At 42.4% G+C, this 25015-nt stretch overlaps 1 protein-coding gene across 1 annotated transcript; it reads right to left on the reverse strand.

Annotated features, from left to right (window-relative positions):
• Positions 1-1722: 1722 nt before the first annotated feature.
• Rpp30 (ribonuclease P/MRP subunit p30) lies at positions 1723-25015 on the reverse strand. The gene is made up of 11 exons (XM_041661649.1): positions 24904-25015; positions 23480-23535; positions 22045-22101; positions 21598-21672; positions 19477-19548; positions 14742-14831; positions 8119-8235; positions 7463-7492; positions 6849-6886; positions 6238-6317; positions 1723-2153 (listed from the first exon to the last, which is right to left on the reverse strand). Exons 1-11 carry the CDS (start codon positions 24983-24985, stop codon positions 2044-2046), a joined length of 807 nt encoding a protein of 268 aa, XP_041517583.1. The 5' UTR covers positions 24986-25015; the 3' UTR covers positions 1723-2043.

Genomic DNA, 25015 nt, shown 5'->3' on the forward strand with positions numbered 1-25015 from the left:
CATAATGTCGTTAGGGCTCTTCCTTTTTTTTTCCAATTTTTAAAATTTTATGGATACATAAAATCTTGAGTATGCAAACGAGTGGGTCCGTGTCTATATCTGTTTCTTGTGCCTTTTCTTGGGCTCTTTCCCTTCTGTTGTTTTATCCTATTCTAATGTGTTACTTTTATTTTATTGTATTATTATCCCTTAGAAACCTGTTTGTTTCCTAATGAAGAGACTCAAATGGTATTGAAGAGGGGAAGTGGGAGGAACTGGGAGAAGAGGGGAATCCATAATTAGGAGATATTATGTAAAAATCTACTTTCAATAAAAGGAAATATTTAAATGTATTTGTGTATGGGTACATGGACACTGTGGGGAGGGAGAGACAATATGGGGTACATGTGGAGGCCAGAGGTCAGTTTTCTCCCTCTAACATGTGGGGTCTGGGGTTCAGGTCATCATGACAAGCAGCAGGTGCAGGAGTCCTGATTTGACTCTTTTTTTATGGCTGAAGAGAGCCCATCATGGAGAAGGCACAGCTGCTGCAGCACGAGGCTCTGGTCAAGTGCATCCAGTCAGAAGGCAGACGGTGATGATGTCTGTACCTCTAGAGGCTAACTTCACGACAACTCCTTTCTATGAAGATCTAGGACCTCGGCTCATGGAATGGTAACGCTCACATGCAGGGTGAATTTTCCCACCTTATGAATTAATCTAGATAATTACTCTCAAGGCATGCTCACAGGCCTGTCTCACAGTTGATTCTAGATCCTGTCAAGTTGATTAGTGAAGTTAACAACCAATGTACGCACCACACTTTCTTATCCATCCATCTGGTGATGGAGGTCTAGGCTGGTTCCTTATCTTGGTCACTGTGAATAGTACTCAATGAAAATAGTCAGTGAGGTCTGATTTTACAGAGGCCATCATGCTTTACGTGCGTACACAAATCACACAGAGGCACCTACATGACATTCCTCCACTGTTCTCACTTTATGGTACCTATGTGCGATCCTCCTGCTCCAGCCTCCCCAGTGCTGGGATCACAGTTGGGAACCACCACGCCTGGCACTTGTCAAGGGTTTTCATTGTTATGTATAGAATTAAAAGTAGATATTGATTTTTATCACGATTTCCCTCTCACTTCTTCTATTAATATGGTAAAGCATAATGCATTAAAAAGAACTGCTATATCCTAACTTTAAAATGGAGATATTCTTACATTCCTGGACTAAGCTTCGCAATGCTCATGACTTGTTCGCTGCTAATGTTTGCTCTCAGCAATGCTCTTCATTCTTTTTCTTTTTTCAGTTAATTGCACTATGTCTTGGTCCTCACATCAATACAACATAAATGCAGATTTACAAAAATGACAATTTCAACTCAGCCTGGTGAACTTGTTATTAAAAATGAATTATTCCAAAGCTTTTCTTTTCGAGTCAAATGCTTTGAACTGTATACCATTAGGAAAGTCACTATTAGGTACTGAGGAGTTTCTAACAAAAACAAGGCATCTAATTGCTGCTTGAAGGCAGCAAGTGAAGGGGACAAGTAACCTCGTGTGAGTGTCTCTTCTGCTTCTACAAGGTCAGCAGTCTTTTAGGAAGAACTTTAACTCAACAAATACATAAAAGAGAGGTTAAAAAAAATCAATCAGATAAAAGTGACCCCCATAATAGGGTTTAAAATCTTCAAAATAACTTTTTTTCAGATAGTAAAATACAAAATCCATATGTATCAAGTAGAAAAACATTAGTTTATTTATCTTCAATATCTTAAAATACTGAAACATCTTACTTTGGTATACTTACTATGGTTTATTATTCACAAAAAGGATAAAAAAGCTTTTTATCTTAAAGTATATCTAAATGAACTGAACTGCCAGTCTTTAGAAAGCGCCTCACTGGATTTTCTTTGCCACTGTTATGGTCTGAGATAAAGCTGTTTTCCAGACTGCTGGTTCTACTTTAGTGAAAACATCCACTCAGCACAAGTTTACTTCCACTGTGAGAGAAGAGCTGTGACAGGAGGAGGAGGCTGATGGAGACCGCGCCCTCATCACCCCTCACATTTAGCTTTCTTGCTAGCTGGAAGAGAATCATCATCCACTTCTGATGGCCGGGGTTTCTTCACTGTAGAAATAATTCCAAAAGCAGTTTTTCTAGTTTCTGTAAAATAGAAATGACAGGATCTTACTACGTAGCCTAGGCTGGTCTTAAACTCCTTCTATAGTCCAACTCCTTCTATATGATCCTCCTGCCTTAGCCTCCTGAGAGCTGGGATTACAGGCATGCATCACCACACCCGGTGTAAGATACAATTTAAGGAGAAGTGGTTTAACCAGCACTAACCCATTTCTTTGGCCTACAGCACAGTAAATAAGAAAACCACAGAGAGCACTTACAAGTGCTGATGCCATTTATAATCACTTTTCCCAACATGCACAAAGAGCAGCATTTCAGCATCTGGGCCATTCCTAAGGATTACCTCCTAGGTTAAACTGCAGAGCAGGGCTGCTTCTCCAGTGCTCTCCCCATGGCATCCTATGCAGTCAGAACCAGCCATAGGCACCGGTCTAGCGACTGCTTTATGTATGGTAGAAAGACGGACAAATCACAAGCACAGATGTAGGAGTCACGTGTACTGCTCCCACAGCGAGGGCTGTGCTGAGCTCATTTTATAGCACATGCCACCACTCTCGTAAATCATAAAATCCCTCTGAACATGTGCGGCATTGACTACCAATGGCCTGCTAGCCAACACTGATCTAACAAATGCTTGCTGAGCAAACTATAAAATCACACTCAGGTTTATCAATCCTTTATGCACTGTTAAAGAGGAATTACTTTACATGCTCAGGTCAGTTTGGCAGCAGAGTTGAACTTAAATTTGGTCAACCTGCCTTAAAAACATGCTAAGAGACCAGACACTGTTATATAACGATTCCCAACAGTGATTTTTTAACTGTTCCAAATGTTGGGATTAGTACCCTAAAAATACACATAGTAGGAATGAAGGCACACAGGAGAATCAACGGCCTGGATGAACTAACGAAACGCCAGTGACACGACTAGAAAGAGCACAGCCAGGAAACAGGAGGAAAAGCAGCCTCTGCAGGGAAACAGGAGGAAAAGCAGCCTCTGCAGGGAAACAGGAGGAAAAGCAGCCTCTGCAGGGAAACAGGAGGAAAAGCAGCCTTTGCAGGGAAACAGGAGGAAAAGCAGCCTCTGCAGGGAAACAGGAGGAAAAGCAGCCTTTGCAGGGAAACAGGAGGAAAAGCAGCCTCTGCAGGGAAACAGGAGGAAAAGCAGCCTCTGCAGGGAAACAGGAGGAAAAGCAGCCTCTGCAGGGAAACAGGAGGAAAAGCAGCCTTTGCAGGGAAACAGGAGGAAAAGCAGCCTCTGCAGGGAAACAGGAGGAAAAGCAGCCTTTGCAGGGAAACAGGAGGAAAAGCAGCCTCTGCAGGGAAACAGGAGGAAAAGCAGCCTTTGCAGGGAAACAGGAGGAAAAGCAGCCTCTGCAGGGAAACAGGAGGAAAAGCAGCCTTTGCAGGGAAACAGGAGGAAAAGCAGCCTCTGCAGGGAAACAGGAGGAAAAGCAGCCTCTGCAGGGAAACAGGAGGAAAAGCAGCTTTTGCAGGGAAACAGGAGGAAAAGCAGCCTCTGCAGGGAAACAGGAGGAAAAGCAGCCTTTGCAGGGAAACAGGAGGAAAAGCAGCCTCTGCAGGGAAACAGGAGGAAAAGCAGCCTTTGCAGGGAAACAGGAGGAAAAGCAGCCTTTGCAGGGAAACAGGAGGAAAAGCAGCCTTTGCAGGGAAACAGGAGGAAAAGCAGCCTTTGCAGGGAAACAGGAGGAAAAGCAGCCTTTGCAGGGAAACAGGAGGAAAAGCAGCCTTTGCAGGGAAACAGGAGGAAAAGCAGCCTTTGCAGGGAAACAGGAGGAAAAGCAGCCTTTGCAGGGAAACAGGAGGAAAAGCAGCCTTTGCAGGGAAACAGGAGGAAAAGCAGCCTTTGCAGGGAAACAGGAGGAAAAGCAGCCTTTGCAGGGAAACAGGAGGAAAAGCAGCCTTTGCAGGGAAACAGGAGGAAAAGCAGCCTTTGCAGGGAAACAGGAGGAAAAGCAGCCTTTGCAGGGAAACAGGAGGAAAAGCAGCCTTTGCAGGGAAACAGGAGGAAAAGCAGCCTCTGCAGGGAAACAGGAGGAAAAGCAGCCTCTGCAGGGAAACAGGAGGAAAAACAGCCTCTGCAGGGAAACAGGAGGAAAAGCAGCCTTTGCAGGGAAACAGGAGGAAAAGCAGCCTCTGCAGGGAAACAGGAGGAAAAGCAGCCTTTGCAGGGAAACAGGAGGAAAAGCAGCCTTTGCAGGGAAACAGGAGGAAAAGCAGCCTTTGCAGGGAAACAGGAGGAAAAGCAGCCTTTGCAGGGAAACAGGAGGAAAAGCAGCCTTTGCAGGGAAACAGGAGGAAAAGCAGCCTTTGCAGGGAAACAGGAGGAAAAGCAGCCTTTGCAGGGAAACAGGAGGAAAAGCAGCCTTTGCAGGGAAACAGGAGGAAAAGCAGCCTTTGCAGGGAAACAGGAGGAAAAGCAGCCTTTGCAGGGAAACAGGAGGAAAAGCAGCCTTTGCAGGGAAACAGGAGGAAAAGCAGCCTTTGCAGGGAAACAGGAGGAAAAGCAGCCTTTGCAGGGAAACAGGAGGAAAAGCAGCCTTTGCAGGGAAACAGGAGGAAAAGCAGCCTTTGCAGGGAAACAGGAGGAAAAGCAGCCTCTGCAGGGAAACAGGAGGAAAAGCAGCCTCTGCAGGGAAACAGGAGGAAAAACAGCCTCTGCAGGGAAACAGGAGGAAAAGCAGCCTTTGCAGGGAAACAGGAGGAAAAGCAGCCTTTGCAGGGAAACAGGAGGAAAAGCAGCCTCTGCAGGGAAACTGGAGGAAAAACAGCCTCTGCAGGGAAATGAGGGCTCTGCCTCACTTGTGGGCCTTCCATTTTACAAGGGTACATAAATCATACATGTGCAGATCACATGGAAGTAGAAGTCCAGGAATCTAAGGAAACTGTCTAAGGAACACAGGGGACCAATGTGGGGCCCAACGAGGATACGCACAAAGGGACCAATGTGGGTTACTGGAGGAGACTATGAACAAAGAGGACTAAGGGGGGGTGAGCAAAGGAGACTAATAGCTATGTATGTGTGTGTGTCTGTGTGTGTGTCTGTGTTGGTGGTGAGTAATATGCACAAAAGGGACTAACGGGGTGAAAAAAAAGAGGGTAGAGGGGCATGGGGGGAAGAATATGTTCAAAGTACATGTTATTATAGTTACAAGGAAATGGCCTTATGTAACTTAGTATAATATATTCAAATAAGCAATAAAACAAAATAAAGTAAAACAAAAGCAAAAAACATCTTGGGGGAAAAAACACCCCAAATATATACTCAGTAGATACATGCTCATGTAAACCAAAACAAGAAACGAAGCACCCTGAGTTATAATAAAAGCAAAAGTTACAGACTGACTTTAGATAGTCTGATTCACACAATTTTTTTAAAAAAAATCTGTTTGTTTTTCTTCTCAATGGTTTAGCATGCTTCTTTTGTTTTTCTATTCCTGTTACAAAATACCCTTATAAGAGCAACTTAGAGAGTAATAGGCTTGTCAGCCCACAGTTCAAGGGTAGAGTTCGTCATGGCGGGAACTCAGGGAGACAGGAGCTGGAAGTGGCTGGTCAAACCATCTTCACAGTCAAGGAGAAGGCTGTCAACACTGGTGCTCAGCTTGCTTCCTCCACTTCATCCAATCGGGAACCCCACCCAGGGGTCTTTCTCACACACATTAACCCAATCTTACGTTCTCAGGGGGCTAACCGTTAGCAGGTGAGTCTGAAGCCAGGTGCTTTTAGATCCTGTCAAACTAACACCACTATTCCCATTTCTGTTTCTGAAACTCATTATTGTTAGCAGGGAGCAAGCTCATCCAGAGAGAAGCAAGCAGGATGGATGTTAAAAACCTGTGAAGATGTAGGCAGGGGACACTGTGTTGTTTGAAAGAACACATTTACTGTTTACTCCTGCAAAGTAAACCCTACAATGCATACACTATAGAAAGTAAAGTGTAATGTCTAACGGGAGGGCAAGGAGCAGAGTGCATGGTTAGAACTGGCTGAGAAAAGATGGTCTTGGAGTACTCTGCAGAAAGGACAATAAAAGCAGATGTGTCAATTGCTTGTTAGTGACCTGACTCTAACATGACCTTGCTCACCTCCATGGAGAAACGCAGCTCGGCAATTTGTGGACACAGCAGCCTTGGCTTCGCTCTCAGACAGCCCAAACAGCAGCCCTCTGATAAGTTATTAAAGATTTCAACCCAGAGTTGGCAAGGATATGAGCCAACACAAACACAAATGAAAATGACAGCTCACCCGGTCAGCAGCACACACACTAATTCTACGGCAGGTCTTACCCAACGGAAACCTACAGCTGAGAGTCCCATTTAACTGTCTTTGTCACACAGCGAGAGCCCCTTGTTTCTCAGTTCTGCTGTTTAATTCAAAACCAGAAGGATGAGGAAGTTTACAGCCTGCTGTAATCTGCTTCTGAGGCGACTGATCAGTAAATTACAACTAAAGGGTAAGAAAACATCAGGCTAAACTTTAATACCACTTTTGATTCAATTTTCTAAGGGAAAATTCCAGTCCAGTGTGATGGCTCAGCAGGTAAAGGCACCTGCTGCCAACTCTGATGATCTGAGTTTGATGCTCAGGACCCACAAGATGGGAGGGAAATGAGTCTTGAAAGTTCCCTACTTGACACATGCATCTCTCCACCTAATACCAACTGCTTTTATGCTTAAAAAGAACACTAAGAGGATACAAGTTTGCCACATCATACGGTCCTCTTATTTCCAAAGGCTAAAAGAAGAAAAATGGAAAATAAAATGTTATTAACATTTTAACTATTTACAATAAATAAGATATAACTAAGTATCCAAAAATAGGTAAACTTCATAAGGTTCTTATAAATTGTGATAGGTTTCTAAAAATATAAACAAATCATGAAAAGCATTTTTAACAAGGTAAAGGGAAAAAAATAAACTCATTTTCTTCTAATTAATGTACAAATATAAGTATATATAGGCAAAACCTGAAGCCCAATGAATAGGATACATTTTAGCAATGGCAGCCGGGCAATGGTGGGGCACGCCTTTAATCCCAGCACTTGGGAGGCAGAGGCAGGCAGATCTCTGTGAGTTCGAGACCAGCCTGGTCTACAGAGCGAGTTCCAGGACAGGCTCCAAAGCCACAGAGAAACCCTGTCTCGAAAAACCAAAAAAAAAAAAAAAAAAAAAAAAAAAAAGATACACATTTTAGCAATGGCTATGGGCAAATGCAGTTAAAGACAGGCAATACATGACACTGCTATTTCAGTTCTAAAAACACAGTAAAGCTTTACAACTACAGAGACAAAGCACTACAGGCCATACTTACCTTCTCTGCAGCACTGGACAGAATTACATTCTATAAAAAAGAAAGTGTGCAACATTAATCTTACAACTGATAAAATAATTCAAGAACTGCATAATGCAATTGACCAGCAACCCCTCTTTGGCACTGAAGGCTCAAATACCAACTTCTTTTAAAGGTAAATAATTCATGTGCAAATACTGAAAACTCTCATACCCAAGGCAGCCAAAACAATAGGCAGAATAAGCTTCATAAACAAATCCTATTTGTGCAGATGAATGAAGTTTAAAAGCTGGATCTTTAATTCACTAGGAGATAACAACCATTATCTAGAGGAGGCTTTTCATTGTGGCAAACTGCAAATTCCTCATGAAAAATAAAGGCATTCCAAATATGTTACTTCTCCCTTGGGAGGCTTTTTGTTTTGGTTTGGTTTTTCAAGATAAGAGTCAAGCCCGGAACTCACTAGGTAGACCATGCTGGCCTTGAACCTACAGAGATCTGCCTGCCTCCGCCTCCCAAATACTTTTGCCACCACTGCCCTGCTTCCCTTGGCAGTTTTTACAAGGCCCTGTAATATTCACTGAAACGGAGCAAATTCAGCCTCAGGAAGAGCTGACAGCACCAGCACATCACTAGTAACCGCAGAAGTAAAAGTGTCCTTGGCTCGGCGACTGTACCTTTCCTCTGCAGATCTGCATCAAACTGAGGGCGTTGGAAATTGTGTACCTTCTCATCGTGGCGTCTCTGATAGCAGGGCCATAGACAAGCTCAAAGCCCAGACCCCGGTCAATTGCCTTCAGCAGAAATAAAGAAGACACATAGAAACTGTCAAAGAGAAGCACATTAACGAGTCCCTCCCACCTTCTTTCCCCTATGCACATCTCCTATACAGCAAGGGACTGGCTTACACAGGGGGGTGGACCCCACACCTCTGCACTCCAACCCAAAGTGAGGAAAACAGACACAAAACTCTATCTGATTGACAGAGCTGATGTTAGTTTCAGAAAGCTAACCGCACAAACAGGAAGTACAGAGGCCGAGGACAGCAAAGTCAGTTCAGGGCAGAGGTGCAGAGGGCTACTATTCCATGAACGGTGCAAGGAAAAGGATGTGCTTCCCACAGGCAGGGAAACTGAGCAACTTGACCCAAGAATGAAGGAAAAAGAGGAGAGGATCTGAAGGGTCTGGTGAGCAGGAATGGGAACCTTACAGCTAAGTCACTTACTGCATACTACTGAATAGCAAAACAACCGCCATGGCTGGCTAAACACTATGTCCGAGGAAATGCACTAAGAACTGTGGCTGGTACATGTCCCAGCCCATTCTGCTTAAGTAACATTGTTTAAGGTCACTGTAGCTCAGGAAAAACGGTGAAAGAGATCTGGGCCCTTCAGGACTTGCCTAGCTTGCTATATGGGCCTGGTCTTTTCATGAGGGAAAAAGTTCTTTCTCATTCTAAGGTTGGAAAGTCTACAAGGCATAGGCGTGGGACTGAAATTCTCCAATACGTAATGCAGCTTCCCAGCCAAAGACTACAGTGACTGTCCGTTCATAACAGATGTGTTCACACCAGTCACTACTGTCAAAGGCTGCAGTGACTGTCCGTTCACAACAGATGTGTTCACACCAGTCACTACTGTCAAAGGCTGCAGTGACTGTCCGTTCACAATAGATGTGTTCACACCAGTCACTACTGTCAAAGGCTGCAGTGACTGTCCGTTCACAACAGATGTGTTCACACCAGTCACTACTGTCAAAGGCTGCAGTGACTGTCCGTTCACAACAGATGTGTTCACACCACTCACTACTGTCAAAGGCTGCAGTGACTGTCCGTTCATAACAGATGTGTTCACACCAGTCACTACTGTCAAAGGCTGCAGTGACTGTCCGTTCACAACAGATGTGTTCACACCACTCACTACTGTCAAAGGCTGCAAGACTGCCCTTCACAATAGATGTGTTCACACCACTCACTACTGTCAAAGGCTACAGTGACTGTTCACAACAGATGTGTTCACATCACTCACTACTGTCAAAAGCTACAGTGACTGCCCACTCACAACAGATGTGTTCACACCAGTCACTACTGTCAAAAGCTACAGTGACTGCCCACTCACAACAGATGTGTTCACACCACTCACTACTGTCAAAGGCTGCAGTGACTGTTCACAACAGATGTGTTCACACCACTCACTACTGTCAAAGGCTGCAGTGACTGTTCACAACAGATGTGTTCACACCACTCACTACTGTCAAGGGCTGCTGTGATTGTCCGTTCACAACCCGTGTTCACAAAACTCACTACCTGTCAAAGCAGAGACCTTCTCAGAGCTCTGGTGCATGCGAGCAAGGAGACGTTTGCAATGAAGAGAATTAAGCTATTTCTTTTGCTAACTCTAACTGGACAAAGGAGCCGGACTCCTGTTTCCCACCTTCTAGTAGCAGGGGTAGAGCATAGGGCAGTAGGATTAGGACAGGAATTAGGGACGTGAGCAATGTGGTGTGGGAGATCAGATCCCTGAGGGTTTCTAGCTGAGTCAATTTAAATTTTAAAGCTGTCTGGGAACCACAACAAAATAAAAACCCCTTTGAGGGAGAGCACTGGGGAAAATAGGATACAATTACCAGCTTAATTCCTTTCACATATGATTCTGGTCTTGGTACGTTAATCAGGTTCACTTTAAAATTGCTATGAACACTCTTTAGAAAGAAATTAAAGATAATGTGCTATTGAAGGCTGTATTTCTTTCATAAAACTTTACTGATTTAGATGAATAAAATGCAGTCATTACCTGGTCTCCTGCTCCTAAGAGCATTTTTATGTAAATTGTTGTAAGTGCATCATATGATTGTTCATAACAATGTCTTTACAGAGAGTGACAGCATCGGCCTGATTGCCTTTTGTTCTCATGTCTGAACAGAAGTGCCTGAATAGGCAGAGGATGAGAGATTTTTCTTACTAAGGGGAAATAATAGTCACAATGATGTCACCAAGGGCAGCCTGTGACAACTGGATCAGGAGATACTGATAAGAAGACTGCAAGCACTAAAAGCTGAAGTTAAGCTTTGGAGAAGGAAGAATGCAAACCAAGAGTTTGTTCCAGGGCAGCATGCTGATTGCTTGCCTTAAAATCAGTGCCTGCGCTGAACTCAGGGTAGATAGCCTTCCAGCGCATCATTCGGTAAGATTCCACCCTCTCCTGACTCACTGATCCAATCACAGAAGGAAGGAGCAAGTCCTCCTTGCATCTGCTCTTACTGCCCTATCCCCACTGCTGGAACTGCTTTCATGGATTTTTTTTATGCGCTCCTCCAGCTTCTTCACACAAATATAAGCAAGTGTGAATACACATCAGTTTCCTTTTCTTACTTAAAAGGTAGCCTGTTAAGTTATCTTGCCTGATTTGAAAGCTTCCCCATGTCCGCTTGTAAATTTAATTTTCTTTTACAGCTGCCTAGCATTTACTGTAGGGGTGCAACAGGTACAGCGCTTCATAAGCTTCTAACAGAAGTGGGCTGTTTCCAATTAGCTGCAGGATAAGCAAACACTAGAGTGGGTCAGCATATGTTACATTCCTAACCTGCAGGATCTCAGATCTCAGACTGTAACCGTTTATAGAGACAGCCAGTGCAGGTATAACCAAGATGAGGAGGTCATACTGAAAACAGTGGCTCCTAATCTCAATGGTGTTCTTATAAGATAGCTTACAAGACTCACAGGAAAGCTTGCTGATGACAAAGACAGAGAATGGCGCTACTGTGGCTGTAAGGCGCTAGCTGTCAACAAATCACCGCTGGCCTGGAAGACTCAAAAAAAAAAAAAAAGGCTCCCTTATTAATATCTGGAAGGAGTACAGCCTGCTCACACCTTGATTTCAGACTTGCAGTCATATGCATTTGGAATGTGTAAATGTCTCCCACGAGTCCATGTGCTTGACATTTGGTCCCCAGCTGGTGGCACAGTTCTGGGAAGTTGTGGAACCACAGACCACCCTGCCTCCTGTCCTGCACCTCCATGTAAGATGCTGCAGCTGCACTGCCGTCACCAGGCAGCTGCCGGCTGCCTGGCCTTCCCGACCATGAACTGCATCCCCACACACTGTGAGCAGACACACATGCTTTCTCCATGACACTGCCTCTGTCACATTTCAGCGATGACAACAACCGACACAAACCTGGAGGAAGGAAGAAATATCTTTTGGGGTAGCTACTGGGAAGAATGTCAGGACCGTGACCTTGTCCTTTCATTTCCTGGCCATCATGAAGCACGAATTGCTGTTTCATTAAATTTTAAAAGTGCGCATGGTGTGCACACACCAGTTTCTACCCTGACAGACTCAGTGTCTTGCTGTACACACCGATATAGTACAATTTTCCCCAAACAAAAATACAGGCACCTGGCTCTAGCTTTCTCTCTTTCTCGACGCTGAGTGAATAAATTAACAGGAACTTTCCTGCTTCCTGGCCAGCTCACACTGCAGACTTACACACCAGATGAAGACTACATGTAATCCTATGCAGCCTTCTGTCCACACCTCCATCTAGCTTTTATTAAGCAACATATGCAAAATGTTCATACGGTTGTGTCTGTGTAAAACAGACACTGTTAAATATTGCATATTCCTCCTGTCAATTTTTTTTTTAACTCTTCAGAATTTCTAAAGTGAAAATGTGGAAATCATGCCAAGAAGCATCAAACACTCAGCAACTTTTCTGCACTTCCAGATGGAATTGGCAGGTGGTGGTGTCCTGGTGCCTGCTGTGAGGGCCACTTTCCTAATGCTAGCTTAGTACCCTACTTCCCTCGTGCATATGTTCCTGCCCAACACTGACAACTACCTAGTGACTAATAACAAGCATCTTGGCCAGACTCCCCAAAATACTTACTGCTAATTTAGATATACCGATTCGATAGCATATTTCAGGTAGGTCTCATAGGTCAGCTAGCACTAGGGTATCTGGAAAAGCCTTGCCACAGCTGGTGTACTATGGAAGCTCACAGGCTGCTTTCATGGTAAGGCATGCTCACGAGAGACTCAATTATAAACCCTCACTAACGTAAGTCTCTAGGAATCTGACCACTGTCATGTGCCACAAGGAATTAGATGGTGTGCACTGTTCCTTTCCATATTTTGACCACATGTTACCATTCCCTCCTAGCCAAGGTCACAGAACTGTGCATAAGCTTATTCAGGCAAACTGCCTAGAAAATGGGCTTCCTATTTTATTGGGGTAAAATGTTGTTAAATGTAACAAAAACTATGCACAGTGGCTGAGCTGTCTAACTCCAGGAAGCTATTTTGTGGGATGTACTGGCAGTCTGAGACCAGTGAAAAGTAGAGGCAAACTTGCAAGGCAGAGATTGTCTTTTCAACTCAAAAGAGATGACCATAAACTTTGGTCTTTTGTACCTAACAGTACCTAGGCAGCAAGCGCTTGGAGCTGTTCCCAGGAGTAGAGCACACAGATCTTACCTGACAGGCACAATCAGATCTGTCTGAAGCCTGTGACTGACGCCGGATGACTTGACAGTCTTCATTTCTCATTTCTGAGAAGTGAGCTGCTGAATGACATGGACCCCCAGGACTGAGGTGTGTGATGCTTGGGGCTTAGAAAGCTCACTTCTTAAGTGCTCCCAGCATCCCAGTTGGGGTTCAGGCTCTGCAGCACACTCAGAAGAGCTCTTCCAGGTCTCCCTACACATTTCTGGCACTTTTCCAAAGCCCTCTTAGAAGCGTAAGTCCAAGGTTAGAATACAAGTCACCTTATGCTTTCCCTACACCAAACAGATAACTCTTACTGTTGCCCCTAATACAGGATCAATCAGAAATTCTTTAGGAAAAAGGAGACAAAAGCAAGGAAGATATAATTCTATGAAGGCTAAAGAATAAGGCAATTGTCTACTTTGAAAACAATCGAATTCTGACATAACTCAACATGGGATTTGGAAAGCTTGTTAAATCTTTTCTTGGGTAATAGTTTTAATAACATAACTAAGTTCTGGAAGTCACTATGCTAAACAATATTCCTATGTTCTGGCTAGCAAAGCAAATAGTTACCAGCTGCAGTGACCTCATAACTATCAAATCAATTACTGGTGCGAGGCAATACTACCTTTCTATAATGAAAATGGGGGTGGAGTGGGGTGGGGAGGGGTGTGAGACTTAGAAGGCTCATGGCAGGTGGAAGATGAAGGGTACAGGGAAAAGAGAAGCTAACAAGGTAGGGCAATGAGGAAACATCTCAGGACCCTGAGCACATGGCTGCCCTGCTGGAACGGCTCTGCATGGAGCTGGCACGCCACAGTGCATGCTGTGATCTCACTCACCATTCCTGGGGATTTCACACCATTTCCTTTTGTATTGCAGTTTTCAGGTGTCTCAAGGTCTCCTGTCTTTTTTATCTTTTCTTTTTCTTGTTACTTTTTGTTTGCTTGTTTGGTTTTTTACAAAACAGAGTTTCTCTTGTAGCCCTGGCTATCCTGGAACTCTCTCTGTAGACCAGGCTAGCCTCGAACTCAGAGAACCACCTGCCTCTGCCTCCCAAGTGCTGGGATTAGAGGCATGCATCACCTACATGTGGCCATTTTTTCACCTTTTCTTTTCCATCGTAACACAATGTTGAGGTTTTAAATAGCTATCATCATTAAATATCAACTTGACAATGTTCTTCATAAATCTGAATTCCTAAGTCTTTCAAAAAAACCCTTAATAGTTAACAGTAACCTTTTTATTCATTAATATTTGGTTGTCGGGGGGTAGACAAGGTCTCAGTGTTGCTGTTGGTCTTGAACTTCTGGCTCAAGTGCCTCTTGCATAACCAGGAGTACCACATAATCATCTTAGATATTTTATTTGTGTGTGTGTTCATGAACAGCATGTGTGGAGGCCAGAGGGAGACATCGGATGCTGGGCCTCACACCTGAACCCAGAGCTGGCTGATTCAGTTTCTCTAGCTACCAGATTGCTCTTGCCTCAGTTTTCCGCATGCTGAGATTATGAGCAGGTTACCATGCTGCTGGCGTTAGTGTGGGTGCTGGGATCCACACTCCTAGCCTCATGTCTGCACAGCAAACACTTTACCCACTGAGCTACCCCATGGCTCCCAGCTTAGACACTTTCTATTTTAAACTTTCTCTTTTAGTCAGATTATAAAACCAAAATTCTCTTTTCTGAATCTGCTCCAATTACCAAGTACCCAGGCGCCGGTCCCTAAGAACACAGGTTTCTTTAGCTTCTTTTCTAGTCTGCAGACACTGTTTCTACAGATTCAAGTTTAGAGCAGAAAGAACAGCACTTACCACATTAATAGGGGGTCTTTTGAAGTAAAATGGTAATTTCTCGGTTACAGTTATACAGACTAAATCCACATCTAAATGTGTGCAAGCAACCTGTCAAGAAGAAAAACTAGATTAACAGAAAACTGGCATGTGGTGGAATGAGAGACATGGCCATACCCAGCATATAGAAACATAAACAGTAGGGCTGACTCTACAGGCGGCATGACGGTTCTGTGGTGACTGTCTAATAAGCCTATTACAAGGTCAGCTGTTTACTACTCCTTCAGGCTTGGCTTTGATGGTTTAGTTCTCAAATGCTAAGGCCCGAAGGTCCTTTAATTCATAAAGCTTTTTATATATGACTGAACTGGTGACTTAAATCAGTATCTAGAATATTACTTTTAATTATTCCAGAAAGCAGCAAGTAATTGCAAACTATGTTGTTTTGGCAGAAACTCTTGGCTCCTAAAGCATCTGCCCATCCCAACTGCTCCAGCAGTCTAACTCACAAAGAACAACAGAGACTTTGCTCGGAATGAAGAAAAGTCCTGCAGAGGAATGGAGCTGAGTTAAGCATCTGTCCACTTTTAGGAGCACAGTGAAGGTCAAGACGACAAGAGCATCAATATTTCACTCCATTGTTGCTGAGGACCAGACCAGGGTGTTGAGCATGCCAAATGCTCTACCACCAAGTCACAGCCCCAGGAAACATTAACAATTCATATGTTCGTATCAGCACTATCACTTACAGAGACATATCGTATAGGGACTTTACTATATTCTATAGCTATAAATTCCACACAGACTAAAAACAATAATGCAAGAACAGTCACTGCCAGACCAATCACAAAGACAGGAAAGAGTAAAAATAGTTTCCATTTTACTTAAGTAAATTACAATCCCCTTGGTCTCTTATAGGACAGAATGTGCCAGTGTTTTAAAGGATGACGTACATTTGTAATTATGGAACTCACATACTATAAAAGACAAAAAGCATGGTGACAGGAAGGAGAGAGTGAAAAATGAGACAATGAGTTCAAGAAGTAGGTAAAAACATTTATGAAAAAATAAAAAAGAATGCTTGCGGTGGTTGCCTCTGAAGTAAACAAGCAAGAAGTGTTAGTTGGGGAAGGTATTTCTAGGAGATGCACAAGAAAGTCAGTATCGGCTGCCTCTGGAGAAATTTGAGTTTGGAAAGCATGCTTTTTATACATATACTTCTGTGGTATTTAAACTTATATTATGAACATACTTAGTTTTAGTGAAAAGATGGCTTTAAATGACTGCCCTAATAAAGCTGAACTGGCTTCCTTCTCGTCATACATTTTGTTTCTTTCTCTTTCCTATGGGGGAGGCAGCTAACCAATGGATTTGTATTGGCTGAAGGACAGGCACTGGAAAGAGCTTTCAGCCACAGAGGAGATGCATATGGGATCCTCTGACCTCTTGAGTTTAAAATGTTCCAAACTAAAGTACTTTGTGATTAACTTTCCATTCATCTAAGTGTTCAACTGGGTCACTCAAAGAACTATGTGAAGCAGGAGCACATGCCCATATTCCTAGCACTGGGGAGGCTTAATCTAATATTCCCCAAATCATTAAAACAACTTAATTATGTCTAAAATAGTTTTGGAGCTAAGTATCTCAGTTCTCTCTGAAAATTGGTAGACTGTATATGAATTCACTTTGCCATCTTTAACTTTTTTTTTGGAAGAGGCAGAGACATATATGATAGTTTAAAAAAATTGTCCCCACAAAAATGTACAAATATATGCATATTTTTGCTGCTGTGAACACAAGGCACAGGAGGGCAGGGCTCAGCATCCCTTCATCCTGGGTGTTTTACTGGTGTCAGCACTTACTATACTAGACAAGGAAAAGTCAGGCCTGCCAAGGCAGGGGGTGCCCATTGACAGTAACTCTCAACTGCACAAAATTCACCTAAAAACTATGACAGTGACTGATTCAGTAAATAAAACCTAATAATCTGCAATTGAATATTAATCCCAGATAAATCTGAAGCCAAAAGACTTAGAGGCTATCTCTTGAGAGATGCTCCCTTCGTGCAGACATTCTACAGCAGCATCCTGCAAAGGCAAGGTTTCAAAGATTTCAGGAACAGCACAAAACCAGAACTTTTTAAAGCTACTTCCCTGCCGGATATGGTGGTTGTCCTGGAACTCACTATGTAAACAAGCTGGTGTCAAATACAGAGATCCATCTGCCTCCACCTCTGAAGTGCTGGTCCACAGGTCTTTGATGATTGAATATTTGCTTCTACTCATTCCTTAATTTATAATCAAATACTGGAGAATTAATACAATCTTTCATTTCATAAAAGAAGCTACCAAAAACCAGGTGCTGTGGTGTGTGTGTTCGCACACAGGCAGCCCAGATAACCTGTGGTTCTCTGGTGTTTCCCTCTATTAACATAACTAGCAATTAACCTAGGACGTGGCACCAGTCTCCTTAGTCAATGGCTCCCTCTACTGGATAAACTTAGGGTAAAAAGAGCTGTCTATAATTTTAGTACAAATTTTGCTTAAAAGCCGGTCAGCTCTGAAAACATACATACAAGTAACATTTAAATGATATGGACTCAACAGGTTATATTTAGAAATATATATGTATTTACAAATACACATATGTATACAATAGAAATTAAAGAAGAAAGAGGACATGAATTTGAAAGAGAACGGGGAAAGGTATATGGGAGGATTTGGAGGAAGAAAAGGGAAGAGAAAAACCTAATTAAGTTATAATCTCAAAAATAAACAACAACAAAAAAGAGAATACTATAGTTAAAAGAAGAACGTGTAAAGTTAAAAAGATGTGAGACCAGTATTTTTTCCTGCAATATTACTTTGTTAGATGGATCCTTTTTGAGACTTTAAGAAAAACATTTATAATTCCATCTAAAAGTAATTATGCTTCTTTTTTCTCAGTAGTCCTTAAAAAAAGCATTCCTTAAAAGCAATCCTTAAAAGAGTATTTCAGTCTTTTTTGCCCACTGTAATCATTTGAAAGAATAGGGCATCTATCTGGAAGACAAAATGAGCTCACGTGCTAAACTCCTCTTCTAAAAAGTCAACAGGAAATTTTAATAGAATAAGAGGAATTCAATTCACAAAGGCTCTCAAGAATAGGAAGGGAAATCATATTAGCATATAGTGATTCTGAGGATTTCTGGAAAACTAAGGGCTGACACTCTCACTGGCATATATATATATATATATATATATATATATATATATATATATATGCTATATCTCAGAGCTGGCAAAGGAGAAATCTGGATCAGAGAGGTGCTTGCTTTTTTCTTCTATCAAAGGCAGGAGTAGATAAGGCCAGAAATTGAAGTGGATACTGAATACAAAGTGATAAATTTACCAAGGAGCAATTTCAAATGAACAAAGTATAGAGAAAGAAACAGGAGAAAATTCAGGAGCTCTTCCATACTGAATCCATCAAATGTCTATCAGGATGACTAAAGCCAACTGACATGCCACTTAAATCTGCCCCTATGAAACCCTATGACTTTTGAGCACAAAGAGAAAATAATAAAAGTTTCCAGATAGGGCCTCTGACAGTTGTTTCAGGAGAGAGCCGCTTATTCGTTCCCGGCTGCCCAGCCCCGAAATAATCTCACAGAAACTATATTAATTAAACCACTGCTTGGCCCATTAGCTCTAGCTTCTTATTGGCTAACTCTTACATATTAATTTAACCTATTTCTATTAATCTGTGCATCACCATGAGGTTGTGGCCTACCAGCAAAGTTTCAGCATGTCTCTCTGACTCTTCCTTTCTCCCAGCATTCACTTTAGCTTTCTCCACCTAGCTCTGTTCTTTTGTCCTATCACAGGCCAAGACAGTTTCTTTATTCATTAACCAATAAAAGCAAAATATAGAGAGAAGGACCTCCCACACCAGAAGGTTAGCTCTAATTGTAAACTTTACACAACCCAGAATCATCTGGTGTGGGAAAGTGATCACACTGACACACCCAAGAATGACAATAAGGTTTACTTTGAATCAGAAAGTGGAGCTAACTACTAGCTGACCAAAATTTGCCAGAGAGGTTTTGGAAGACAGAGGACATATAGACAGACACAGGAAGTAGTAGGGTGGGGCTTAGAAAGATGCTTGGCCCTTTTGGAAGGGGAGGGGAGAGAGAGGAGGTCACTGGTTACTCCTCCGCCACTTCTATGATCATTCAGGTTCTTTTATTACTATTATTATTTAATTAAAAATTTCCACCTCCTCCCCTCCTCTCATTTCCCTCCCACTCCCCTCATCCCCTTCCCCTCATTCAGGTTCTTAACTCAATATCTGACTCCTGAGTTTTTATTGACAAAGAATAATTAGATAAACGCTTAAACTTGGGAAGACAGTCTCAGCGAGGGACTATGTTGAACTGACCATGGATTATGAGGAATTACCTTAATTAAGACAATCAACGAGGGAAGATAGCACACTGTGGGCAGCACCATTCCCCAGTTGGGGGTGTGGTCATGGTGGTGTCTTGAAGAATGGAACAGAGTATGATCAGCAGCTGTTTGAAATTCCTGCTTTGATTTTCCATAACAATGAAAAGTAACTAATCCTTTCTCCCCTGTTGCTTTTTGTCCAGTTATGTTATTATAGCAACAGAGACAAAACTAGAACAGAGAACAGAGGCATCTACTGTGGTATAACAGCAGATTTACATTATTACATTAAAGAGAAACATTATTCTCTTTCACTGGTCACTTACATGAAAAAGTTTTTCTGTCTTTGGAAACACAGCAACAATATCATACAGCCGGACCCTTGAAGAAGTTGCTCTCTATAAGACAAAAATGAATGTTATCACACAGTAACAAAATACATAAACAGAAGCCTGGTCATCTAGCAACACTCCACATCCTCAAACTTAAACCAGTCCTGCTGCCTCAGCCTGCTGAGTGCTGGGGTCTGAGTTACCACACCTGGCTGCAAGCCCTGTGTTCACAACTGACTCAAGAGCTGACACAGAAGACTATGAACTTGAATCACTGATAGTGGCTGGATTTCCGTGACTGACCGAAGGTAACAAAGGTGGGAGCCTTTTAGGGAACAAAGGTTCTTTCTAACGTAGATTTCAAACCATTCACCTTTGGTTTTTTTAAATGTCACCTTTTTTTTTTTTAAAAAAAAAATAGAACCAAGAGTAAATGCCAAGACAGTTTTATATTGTGCAAAGTTATTAATCTATGTACGTGTGGATAAACTTTTTTCCATGACAATAAATATGACTGAGCTCTAGAAGGTACTGTAAGCTTGCAGCCTTGTGTGTATAAGAAAAGGAAACATGAAGACAGCTGGTCTCCAGTTTCCTGGAGTAAGACAGAACGTAACTTTTTATTTTACAGAGCCCATAGTTAAGAGACTGAGCAATTTTACAGAGAATTTGGATATTTTAGAGAAGATTGAACTTTGAAAAAGACTTGGGATATTTTAAAGAGACTCAATTTTAAAACTTTTTAATCATTTATGTTTTTTGTATACATTCTCTGCATGTACACCTGCAGGCCAGACAAGGGCACCAGATCCCATTAGAGAAGGCTGTGAGTTAGTCACCATGGGGTTGGTGGGAACTGAACTCAGGACCTCTGGAAGAGCAGCCAGTGCTCTTAACTCAAGTCATCTCTTCAGCCCTGTTATTTGTTTTTGAGACAGGGTTTCACTGTGTATCCTTGGTTATTCTGGAACTTGTTCTGTAGACCAGGCTGGCCTCAAACTCAAGAGATCTGCCTGCCTCTGCCTTCTGAGAGCTGAGATGAAAGGCGTGTGCCACTACTGCCTGGCAAAACTGAACTTTTAGAGTGTTGAATTTGTAAAGACTGTAGGAATGTTAAAAGTTGGAATGTTTTATATTATGATACTATTACATATGTGAGATCCCGGGGATGAACAAGATAGGAAAGTTATGGTTTAACAGTGATGTTGTGTGTTAAGTAACAGGAGGTCAACTGTGCTGGCTAATTGCATGTCACCTCGACAGCTAGAGGCATGTGGGAAGAGGAAACTTCAATAGAGAAATGCCTCTATTGGACTGGCCTGTGGGCAAGCCTGTGGTGCATTTTCTTGAATGATGATTGATGTGAGAAGGTCAGCTCGCTATGGGCAGCGCCACTCTTAGGATGGTGGTCCTGGGTGCTCTAAAAAAGCACACCGAACGAACTATGAGGAGCAAGACAGAAAGCATCATTCCTCAGGACATCCCTCCAGGTTCCTGCCTCAAGTTCCTGCCCTGGCTTTCTTTAATGAAATGGCGGACTATGATGTGAAACTGTAAACTGAAATAAACACTTTCCTGCCAAAGTTGCTTTTGGTCATGGTGTTTTATGACAACATAAATCCTAACTAGGACAGCCATCAATGGAATTAGCATTTTTCCTAGATAGAGCCAGATAAGACTATTTCACGTGTTGTGGATAATTCACATGATTGTGACACACAAGCTCACAATAAAAATTCTGCTCAATAAAATTAAAATGCCAGATGTATAAGAAAAAACTTCTGTTCTAGGAAAGGAGACTATATCAGTAAAACACAGTTATTGCTTAACAGGGAAAACCCCAAACCTGATGCTGCATATGAGAATGAAAAAATACTTTCAAAATGTACAATCCCTTAGTGCTGGAATAATGTATGGTATTTCTTCTCTGTCCATTGGCACCTTCTAACTTTTTGGAAGAGACACATTACATATAGTGGAGCTTCTACACAGAGAAAGCAGGCAGGTGTCATGGATTTGAGGCATACAGGTGGTGGGAGAACGGGGTGAGATAAAATGTGATAACGTTAGTTAACATAGTGTAGAAAGTCAAACGTAGAAAAATAATGAACTCACCAAAACATTACAGTGAGACGGATCTGTAACTATAATTGTCAATCTAGTTAAAATTTTAATCGGTCTTGATTTTCCCTACAAACAAAAATACATTATTAAAAAAAAAGCAATTGATTCATTTCCTTTTTATCAATGGAAAACAGTAAAAGTTACAAAGGACAGTGAAGATCAACAAAGCATGCTTGCCCTACAGCTATTTATAAGAGCAGAAGAAAATACTATGTACATCTAGTAAACTACACGATGAGATAATTTAATAGCTGTCGGGCTTTAGGAGGATACCTAACAAGCACTGATGGACAGTAAGAAAGTGATGAAGAGGGGAGCCCCAGTGGAAAGGTGGACCTGGTGGGAGGCGGGAGCCGCTGAAGTTAGAGAACACCTCACGAGGGTGGGCATGTCTGAATTAAACGAACAGACTCTACACTTAAAAAGTAAACCACCTACCTGTACAATTGGTAAAGTTGTGAAGAGTTCAGAAACTGCTACTGGCTTTTCAATCTCCTACAATAAACAATAAACAGGAATTCCAGCTACATGTTACAGAATAAAACACATGAAACACTTTAAGAGCATCTCAGGGGAAAAAAAGAAACTAATTTCTGGTATTCAAATTTACCAACTAGTTCTCTCTCTCTCTCTCTCTCTCTCTCTCTCTTTAAAGAAAGAAACTAAAGAGCAGAGAAGCTGCTAAGAACATCAGAAGATAAAAATAAGAACAATTTTTGAAGCCAGAAATGACCTACAAGGTACAGTTGTTTGCCTAAAAAGAAATACACATATCTTAGAGTCTAGTAAAGAGAAAAAAAATCAGTGAGTTAATAAGACCATGGCAGCAAAGTAAACAACAAGATATTGTGGTTAGAGTTCATTTACAGCAATGTAATTTTAAACATCATTGAATTTGTATGAATATATACCAGTTCAATTATTAATGTAAAATAATAAGCACAGGGTGTTTTTAAGAAATATAATTGAGGGTTGGGGATGCAGCCCAGTTGGTAGAAAATTTGGAGATTCACTGTTGTGAGATATTTGATTACACCGTGTAAAGATATGTCACTGTGATTGGTTTAATAAAAAGCTAAATGGCCAATAGCTAGGCAGGAGGTATAGGTGGGACTTCTGAGAAGAAAAAAGGGGGAGTCGCCAGCCATACTCTGAGGAAGACATGTAGGAGGAGAGGTTAAAGCCACGAGGCACACGGCAGCATGCAGATTAATAGAAATAAGAGCTAGCGAGAAACAAGCCTGAGCTAAGGCCAAGCTTTCATAATTAATAAGTCTCTGGGTCTCTATCTGGGAGATGGCAGTACAGAGAAAGACTTGCTACAATGCAGTTTAGTTGGTTGAGTGCACACAACTTTGGCATTTCATAAATTGGGCATGGGTTTGTAATCTCAGCAGCTGGAAGGCAGAGGCAGGAGGTCATCTTTGGCAACACAGTAAATTCCAGACCAGAAAACATGACTTATCCTTTACTACTAATTTAACTTGATTTAAAACGATGGGAGCAAATCTCTGTATTTCTATAATGGTATTTCCGTAAAGGATTAGCCCAGGAGGGAGGATCCACCCTGAATGCGAGCTGTGCTATTTCTTGGGTTGGGGTCCTAAGAGAACTAACTGAAAAGGAGAAAATGAGCTGAGAGCCAGTATTCATCTCCTCCTGCTTCCTGACTGAGGAAAAACTGACCAGCCACTTTATGCCCCTGCTGCCATGATGGACTGTACCTTCAAAGGAAAAGCAAAACAAACTCCTCCTGCCTTATATTGCTTTTGTCAATACAACGCTTATTTCAAGCTCCTTATTCTCGACAGACATAAATATTTGTAAATTCTTAATATTTATTAACTAATTAATCTGAGAAACCATATTTTACCTGTTTCTTGTCCTTAAAGTCAACAATATGATTGATGGCAACAACTGAATATCCAACTGAAAAAAAAAATTGAGTATTTAAAAAATAGTCTTTCTTGTTCACAATGATGATCCCAATCTTAGATTTAGGAGTATGAGATGAGGTTCGGGATGTAGCTAACTGTTAGAATGCTTGCTTAGCATACAAGAAGCCCTGGGTTCTAGTTCCAGACCTGGAAAATAAGTGGGTGGGGCAGGAGGCAAATCTAAGCACTACCGTTTACTATTACTTAAGGTTTCAGGTTCTTCACCTGCCAACCGATGTTAATAGCAGACAGAACTTTCAAGTGTCATGAAAATTCAACCGATGTTAATAGCAGACAGAACTTTCAAGTGTCATGAAAATTAAGTTCAATAGCCCTTGCATTTTAGGAGAGTGCCAGGCACATATTCAGGCTCTGATTTATGTTCACACGATACTAAAATGCCACACAACATTCCCGGGATTTCCTGTCTCTGTTCATTTTCATTCCATCAAGTTTATGTGACTTTCTGTCATCTCCATTACCATTCATTTCTTCTGCGATGCTCTATTTCCTCTCTTTCCTAATGCACAACGGAGGAATGACTCCCTTATACCTCTTTGGGGTGCTCTACAGTAATGGGCAGGGAACAAACTAGGGGTTTGCCTTATCCCAACAGTTAGCGCTGTGTGAACAAGTGTGATGAGTGTCTCTGTCTCCCTACATCTAAATCACACCTCCTGTCTTTTAAGTTGTCTAAATACTTAGGGATGATAAGGTATTAGCATTAAAAGATAATGCTAGGTAATGACAAAATAGCGGTCCTTCCTCTTATCACCTAGTCCGGTAACTCCCTAGTTTCCTTCCTCTCAAAGGTATTTGAGCATCCGTCATTTGACAGGCCCTATCCCAGGTGAGAGCACACAAGAGCAATGCTCACCCTGAAGGAACTTTCAACGTATGAGAGAAATAAGGTAATAGCCTCCCCATTCTCTAAGCTTCCACAGCAGTTCTTGCCTGTGACCCTGTTTTCTGTATCTGACAGATGTCGTGTGAGTCAAAAAGGACTGATATTAAAAACACCGGCTTGGGGGGTGGGGGTGGGGGCTGTACACCTGGAGTCCAGTCCCAGTTTCTACCATCCATCACTCCACAGGCCCCGTGCCAATCCCTCGGCCGCTTTGGCCTCTGTTCTCTCCCTCTGAGCGAAAGTCGGGGCAAGCACAAGCAACAGCAGCTTCTTCAGGAGCCTGTGAGTCTCCCACGCCGGGGATCCGGGAGACACGGCAGGCATCTTCTGCTTCTATGGAAATCAGGCAGACCCCACGAGAGACAGAAATGGCGCCTGGAGAAACTACCGAGAAAACTGGATGGTATGAGGGATAGCGAGGGCAGGGCTCGGACGCGAAGATAACAGACTCACGGTGAGCAGCGGTCTCCACCAGCCCGCGCAGAGCCTTCAGGTCCGAGCCCGCTCTTATGTCCAAATCTGCGAAGGCAGCCATGCTGACGACCCAGGAGCACCCGCGCGCCAA

The sequence above is a fragment of the Microtus oregoni genome, unplaced genomic scaffold (assembly GCF_018167655.1).
Source record: "Microtus oregoni isolate MIOR12 unplaced genomic scaffold, Mior012 000012F_ref0000307, whole genome shotgun sequence".
Lineage (NCBI taxonomy): Eukaryota > Metazoa > Chordata > Mammalia > Rodentia > Cricetidae > Microtus > Microtus oregoni.

Coding starts and splice junctions, on each gene's coding strand:
- Rpp30 (XM_041661649.1), bottom strand. CDS start 24,985: ATGGCTGCCTTCGCAGATTTGGACATAAGAGCGGGCTCGGACCTGAAG. Junction 23,536..24,903: donor GGTGGAGACCGCTGCTCACC/GTGAGTCTGTTA, acceptor TTTTTTTTTCAG/TTGGATATTCAGTTGTTGCC. Junction 6,887..7,462: donor TGTCCAGTGCTGCAGAGAAG/GTAAGTATGGCC, acceptor TTCTTCTTTTAG/CCTTTGGAAATAAGAGGACC.